The following is an 8025-nucleotide window of genomic DNA, read 5'->3' on the forward strand; positions in this document are numbered from 1 at the left end:
GCTGTATTCAGCTGCAGCAGGCTCTGATAAGTAGCAGAACACCTAACTCATATGAATGACAACACTTTAAAGTACTTGGTGATGCTAATCGAATCTATCAACATTACTAAAGCACACATCTAGGACAGCCAAACTCATCTGCTTTTGCTCCCATCCATGTATCAGGCACAAGCACTGGCACACAAAGCAATTCAATGCTTAAGAAAGAGAGAGAATAATCTGTTCTTTTAGACTGCACATGTACCTTATTTTCTCAGCTCTCTTAAATGCCTCCAATCACTGACACATTACTGGATTTGTTGCCTTTTTTCCCCCCATGTGGAACCCGGAACAAAATGACTTCACAGGTTAAACATATAGGTAAACTTGTGATTCTGTTATTCTAACCAAACTGTAGTAAAACATTGGCTCAGAACCAAAATCTCTGGAGGGCATTGGGGAAAATTTGGCCCCATGGCCAAACTTTGCACTGATTCCTCTCTCTCTAATGGGTCAAATCCCACATCATCATCCAAATCCCTCATCCCACCCAAACTCTTAGGACTGTCAGATCCAAATGTGAACTTCATGGCCCAGGTCCATCCCTAAAACAATGTAAAACAAACGCAGCTGTTCAGTCCAATCCCTCCCTCAAATGTGGTGAACATGCCAGGAAGAATTGATTCTGTTCATTCTTGAGACACCAGGGTCATCAGCAAACTCTCCAGTGAAGCACTCCTCCCCCAAGCCCCTCCCCCAGATTCAAAAGGGCAGTATTGAAAAGGAGCCCAGAGATTCTTCAATGATCTGTATTTTTGGTATGCAGGTCAAGGACCCTCTGATTTCCGCTTTCTAAAAGGAGCCTGATGGCTGCATCCCCATCATCGGGTGAATGACGAAGCTCCCAAGACTTTCACCAAATATGGATTGGAGTTGGAACGGCCTAAGTTTGTGCTGAAGCCGGAAATAAGACTCTGTCAGGCAGCAGCAGTCTCTCTCTCTCTGATAGCAGAGCCTCAGCAAGGCCAGCAGCCAGTGCAGCCCTTTCCCTTCCAGCCTGGGGCAGCAACACCTCCCCAGCAATGACAGCTCTGGAGGCTGTTGCTGCTGAGACTAGCTCCAGTGCCATGACAGCCACACAATTGCCTGCTTCTGTCTCCTTTTCCTACTCACCACACTCCCACTGACATTGGGAGAGCATGAAAGAGCCTTTAAAGCAGAAATGCTTCCAGTCAAGTACTTCCATTGAGCTGGAAAACTTGTCTCTTCCCCCAACAGAAGGTGGCCCAATAAAAGGTATTACCTTACCCACCTTGTCTCTCTTAGAATTGTAAAGGCACTCGCAGAGGGGACTGAGTGAAGGAGAATTGTTTTATGCTTAAAAGTGCCTCTTTATGCCATCATATTGGGTCAACAGATGATTTCCTTGTGTTACTTTATTTATCCAGAGACTGATGGTGGTGGAGTGTTGATGGGGAGGAGGGAGAATGGTCTCCCGGAAAATCAACAAAGATGGACTTTATCCATCAGCCCCTGGTCTATCCCTTGGGGGCTGGAGGGGCTGGGGGCAACTGGAGCCAGTCAGAAAAGATACACACTTGACAAGTAAAACAAAACCACATATGTTTTGGCAACTCCACTGTAGGGGTCAGGCTGCCGTTCCAAGACTTCTGCTGAAGACAGTGGCCCTATTATATTGACCCCTTTCTTGTGTCGCCTTCACCTCCCTGGCAGCAGATTCTCCCCCCCTCCCCAAACATATACCTCAGCCTAAAGCCAAGTCCAGGAGCTGGCACTCTCAAGACAACAACAAACTCCCTTTTCTGTGGCTCCAGAAAGGGCCAACAAAGCTGACTATTATTCCTGCTATATTAAAAAAAAACAACCCTAAACACACACGTATGTCTCCCAGCCCCCTAAACAGATTTAGCAGCAGGAGCAACACTTACCCTGAAACATGTGCACAGTCCCTCAACCAGTCACCATGAAATGATCCTCTCTGTAACCCTTTCAGTGGTGGAAAGGAGCAGGCGACGCGACGTCTGGGCATGTCTCCTAGCAGCAGGGCTGGGGCTGCTTCCCCTCCCTTACTGACCATCCTTTAGGAGTAGCACACACAGTCACATACTGTTTGGAAATGCTATGCAGACAGGTTAATCAGATTCCCCCACCCCCTCCTCTGCCCATTCCCTCTCTCTCCACTTCTTCCCCATCACCCCCGGTTTCCAAGGGCACTGGAGGTTTTTGTCAAGTTTCTCCTCTGCTTTGGGTCTGTTCTTCCACCTTCAATCATTGAGGACAACCTAACAAACCAAAAAGAAACAAACCACCAACTTGTATTAGGAATCGTAATCTGATTTGCAAAGAAAAAAAATCCTTGGAATGGGGATTTATCGTAATGCTGTTGGGTAGCAGACTAAACGACTGCTTTTTTTTCTCAGTAAACTAGCAAGCTACAGTTGGCTCCTCCACTGCAATTGCTACTAAATCATGATAGACAGATTGCGTGAAAAACAGGAATCCCAAAGAATTTCCTGCCCTGGGAACAAAAGTTAAGTCTATATTTAACACTATCCGAAGCTGTCAAGAATGCTTTGTGGTTGGATAACAGAGCAGAAAAATGTGAAAAATGCAGGCTACTGCTATACCAAATATGGAAATATTGTTACGTCTGGTGTCTGAATCACCATCTGGAAATACTTACAGCCATGAACCTAAAAACTGCCAGAACAGAAGCTAGGAACTCTGCCCCCATCCCCACCCCCAAATTTTTAGCTTCAATGAGGAAACCCTGTTTAACCTTACTGGGGATTACTAAAAACTTTGGTGATAAACAGGACTCCATAGGGATGTATATGCTTAAGGACACAGAATTTTCTCTTAACTTGTTCCTGGCCTAAATGCTACACACCTAGAGCACTCAAAGGTTTGTCTCTGAAATAACCCCAATAACAAGTGACTGGATTCATGACTGTATATTTGGTATGTGGAGGCTATGTTAAAAGCTTTAAGAGTATCTAAGAATGAAGTATTCCTATACAAAAGCAACATGGTCAGTCTTGGAATGTTCACCTCTCAAGGGTTCACCTATAGTTTAGGCAGATGTTTATTTTAATTGCTTATGCTGAATTGAAGGTCATAGAGAGGTTAATATTCCTTAGAAATGCAAAGTTTGTTATTTTGCATTCCTAGGCTATTTAGGCAGAATAAAAGAGCAATAAAGGTTGTAAATTCAACATAATAATGTAACAGGTTCATTGTAATCAATCTAAAAATGCCATTTTAAAAAGAATTGTAAACCAAGTAGCCACTTTTTTGCAGGGACTTCACCTTTAAAGATTGCTACATAGAGAGATCAATGTATCACTTTCTTCATTTTCCCAAGGATCAGTATAACAGAGTTGTTTTACTTAGCCTTCCTAAGGCAAGGCTTAGGATAAGACCATGTAGCAGATTGTGTTAATTGTGTTTCCAAAATCCAGTCTTTAAAAAAATTAAACAGTCTGGGGCTGAGTGGTGGGCAAGGTGAGATGATTATATATGTCCTGAATCTGTAAAGAAGCATCTAACATTTTCTTTGTGATTCTTCAGGCAAGGTCACTGCCTTGAGAACCACCTCCTTCCACCAAAAAATAGGGGAAAGACCTTTTCATGGAACTTTGCCAGATACCGGGAGCCATTTATTGTGTTCCTTCCCCATTCATAAATATTTAAAAGCAAGCCTTCAGGGTATTTGTGTGAAATACACACCCTCACTCACGCACTGGATCAAATTTTCTGGCCTTGATATCATTCTGCATAATTTCAGGAACAGATCTGTGTGACTCTTCCAGAACTTACCCTCCCCCCAAAATATTTCGCAGTGTCATTCAGTCATATGTAACTTACTTAATGAACACACCGAGAGCATAGTACATACAGCATTTCCCAGTCTGAAAACTGGGAGTTTATTCTTTCAAGAAACTCTTAACATTTACTTCCCACGTGAGCATAAAAGAGTCTTAAAGGGAGAATAATTGAAATTACCATTTCAAGTGTGGGGACTGGGGTAGAACTTCTTTCTTAAGCGTTGAGAGACCAAAAAAAAAAAAACCAAATGCAACTTAGACAGGGAGGAGCTTGGACACAAACCGCGCCAAGAAACATTCCTGAGATGCTTTGGAATTCAGGATGCTTTAGCATTCTGGAACGCTTAACGTCAGTGCAGCTGCAACACGCGGCGGCATCCGCACAGTATATAAGGAGTGGTTCGCTCGCTGCCTCCTCAGACTGCAAAAGGGACCCCCGAGAAGCGAAGGATTCAGGCAGCAGCCCTGTTATCCCTCTTGCTTTTCTCAGAGAAGAAAACGAAGCAGCGCACGATTTCACAGCCCTTTAGGATTTAGACTCCTCTCTCCACAGCCGCAAGAAGAGATCCACTCAGCTTGTAGTCTTGAAAGTCGCAGGGAAAATTTTAGACTCTTCCTACGCTAGTTTATTTTATTTCAGCTGTAGTAGGAAAATAATTCCTTCGCGAACAATGAGCTATCAGACCACAAGCTATTTATTTCTGGCTGTTGCCTTCCTCCATTTACTCAGGCTGGTAAGTTTGCGTTTGCATGCAACTTTGTTCGGAATCGTAGGGTTTCGAGGTTTTCTTAATTTTTTTAAAAAACGTGTTTGCCCTTTTGATCACTTTCCTGCCACTCGTTGTAAGCGAGGAAAGTCGATTTGCTGTGTATTGTGAAGGCAAAAACTGGGAGCGTCGCTAACTCCTAGCTCTGGATTGGCGCCGCTTTAAGGGCGATCTCTGTCCGTACTGTGGACAGGGCGAAGTTCCTGGAGGACTGTTGTAAATCTCGGGTAAATGGGCTGTTTGTGTCTCTGTGCGTGGGCCACTTAGCGCACACACTCACTGGCTTTTAACGTGCTTCGTTCCCTAGGCGCTGTCTGCCTGCCCGGCCGCCTGCCAGTGTCCTCTGGAGGTGCCCAAATGTGCCCCGGGAGTGGGTCTGGTTCTGGACGGCTGCGGCTGCTGTAAAGTCTGCGCGAAACAACTGAACGAGGACTGCAGTAAGACCCAACCTTGTGATCACACCAAGGGGCTGGAATGCAATTTCGGCGCCAGTACAACGGCTCAGAAGGGGATCTGCAGAGGTAAGAGGCGTGTGGTTTGGCTCATTTAAAATAATAATAGTCCCCATAGTGCCCAAGTTTAGTAATTTTGAGTCCATGTATGGTTATGCTTTGTTGTTGGTAGCTTGGCAGAAAAGCATATGACTTCAGCAGTCTGGAATGCAATTCAGTATGTCTGGGCTCTGCTAAAAGCGCATAAGGAAAAGTGATTCCTGACTAACTTATTGTTCTAGCCTAGAGTCTCTAGGGGATTGTAGGGAACTTTACCATAACTTGAATTTAACAGAGCAGCAAATATGCATGTGTTTAAAAGAGTAGGTCTCACCTCTAATTCCCTCCTTTCTCTTTGTTAATCGCTGCAGCACAATCTGAGGGAAGACCATGTGAATATAACTCCAAAATCTACCAGAATGGTGAAAGTTTCCAGCCCAACTGTAAACACCAGTGCACATGCATAGATGGAGCTGTAGGCTGCATCCCGCTGTGCCCACAAGAACTCTCCCTCCCTAACCTGGGCTGTCCCAATCCAAGACTAGTTAAAGTCCCTGGCCAGTGCTGTGAAGAGTGGGTCTGTGATGAGACCAAAGATGCTCTTGAGGAGATGGAAGGCTTCTTCAACAAAGAAATTGATTTGGATGATTCGGAAGGTGAATTAACCAGGAACAACGAGCTGATTGCCATTGTGAAAGGGGGGCTGAAAATGCTACCTGGTGAGTAAGGCTATTGTGCATGTTAATAACAGTGTGTTGGGAGGAGGAGCTTTAATACAATGGGTAGAGCACACTGTTGTTACTGCTCATTGATAAGAGGGACCAAGGCAACTGAGAAACTTTATGCTGAGTCCTTTTTCTCCTTCCTTCAAGTATTTGGATCTGAACCACACAGCCGGTCGTTTGAGAGTCCCAAATGCATTGTGCAGACAACCCCGTGGTCCCAGTGTTCAAAGACTTGTGGAACTGGCATCTCCACCAGGGTCACCAACGATAATCCTGACTGTAGACTAGTCAAAGAGACCAGGATATGTGAAGTACGGCCATGTGAACAGCTCAGCTATGGCTCCCTAAAGGTAAATACAGTTTTCTGTGATATCCCCCTCTTTTCCTAGATGGGTCAGGGTGGAAGATTGATGTTCCAAAGAAATATTTTCCTAATATCATTGTCACTACTTCCTTCCAGAAGGGAAAGAAATGCACCAAGACCAAGAAGTCACAAGCCCCAATGAAGTTTACTTATGCTGGATGTTCCAGTGTGAAGAAGTATCGCCCCAAATACTGTGGCTCCTGTGTAGATGGAAGATGCTGTACTCCACACCAGACCAGGACCGTCAAGATCAGGTTCCGCTGCGACGATGGAGAAACTTTCACTAAGAATGTAATGATGATCCAGTCTTGCAAATGCAACTACAACTGTCCACATGCAAATGAAGCTTACCCCTATTACAGACTGTTCAATGACATTCACAAATTTAGGGACTAAATTCTGAAGGGGGTGGGGAATTACCAGAATTTTGAAATAACAAGCAATGGAAAAAAGAACTCTGTGGAAATGGTGCCTTGCTCAGTTGAGAGCAACATTGAGATACTACAAGAGCACCACGTGCAACTGGACACTAACATAACAGAGATTTAAGTGTATTTAACGCTTCATAGTACTGGAGCAACTTTATTGCTTCTTTTTGGAGCACTTTACTTTAACCATGTACTGTTTTCTGTTTGTAAATGATCAGATAAATGTTTGTTCTGGTTATGAAAACTTTAAATTTTTCTAAACTGTTCAGTTAATACTATGCTTAATTTTTTTTCCAAACATGAGTTGGAAGATACATTCCTTCCTGAGGTGGGCACTGCAGAGTACTCACTGGTGGCAGCTATTATGTACCAACTATAGTTTAACTGCAAACAGAAATCAGTTGTTTTAAAGCTGAGTATTTTATTTATCAAAAATAAATGTAGCTTTCTTTTTTTTAACACCTCCCCCCTAATACTGGAATAAGTTGTAAATGATTTTAATTTTATATTCAATGAATTAAAAGAATTTATTTATGGATTTAATCATTTAATAAAGAAATATTTACCTATGTTTACTCTTAGAAAATTTTGAAAGGTAACAGACTATTAGCTAAGTGTGGGAGCTTTCTTAGCAGTTTCTCTGAAAACTAAAATAAGTTTTGCCTTGAAACTAATTATGATTGATAACTGATGATTGATCATTTAAAGTCTAGTGGTTTAAGGGGAAAATATTAAAAATTGCTCTACACCAGTGCAGTCTCAAACTGGCTTAAACAGATGAAAACAAACTGCTTAGTGGGTTTAAGATCAAATACCTGAAATAGAGATTCCTTTTTTGATTATAGTGTCAAATTATCCTGAAATTTGCAATAGAGCATGTTTAATTAGAATGGATACATGCACCAAAGTGTTGAACAATGTGTTAAAAGAGCTAGTCCACGTTCACATATGACTTTGTATAGTTGCTTCTTGAAAATTAATAAGTTTATGTAAAAAAAGAATGTTTCCTAGAGTCTGTAGGAGGTCGTTTGCTTTCACTAAATTCAAACTATGAGCTTGAAGCAATGACTTGTGCTAATCCTAATAACCCAGTGATTAAAAGTAAACATGCTGTTAACAGGAAAAGAATGCAAAGAATTTCAAGTACTTTTCCAATAGTTAAGGCCCTTTTCCCTTCATGCCCCTTTCTAAAAATAATTAATTCACATCCCCAAAATATAAAGTTTAAGTTTGATTATCAGAGTAGTCAAAAATAGATGACTGATATGTGAAGAAAAGCTTTTTTTTTTTTTTACTAAGGCAGTGTTTCCCAATTTTATTTGGCTTTAAAACTTGAAAGAATTTTGTGGAACCCTTAATGACAGTCTAATATATGGACACCAGCATTGAGTAGTGACATCATCATCCCCACTCTCTGGCTAAG

At 42.3% G+C, this 8025-nt stretch overlaps 1 protein-coding gene across 1 annotated transcript; it reads left to right on the forward strand.

Annotated features, from left to right (window-relative positions):
* Window positions 1-4226: 4226 nt before the first annotated feature.
* CCN1 (cellular communication network factor 1) lies at window positions 4227-7177 on the forward strand. The gene is made up of 5 exons (XM_006120263.5): window positions 4227-4561; window positions 4902-5115; window positions 5457-5804; window positions 5958-6160; window positions 6271-7177. The coding sequence occupies exons 1-5, from the start codon at window positions 4499-4501 to the stop codon at window positions 6568-6570; spliced, it is 1128 nt and encodes a 375-aa protein (XP_006120325.1). The 5' UTR covers window positions 4227-4498; the 3' UTR covers window positions 6571-7177.
* Window positions 7178-8025: the final 848 nt, after the last annotated feature.

Source organism: Pelodiscus sinensis, chromosome 9 (genome assembly GCF_052426305.1).
Source record: "Pelodiscus sinensis isolate ZL-2025 chromosome 9, ASM5242630v1, whole genome shotgun sequence".
NCBI lineage: Eukaryota > Metazoa > Chordata > Testudines > Trionychidae > Pelodiscus > Pelodiscus sinensis.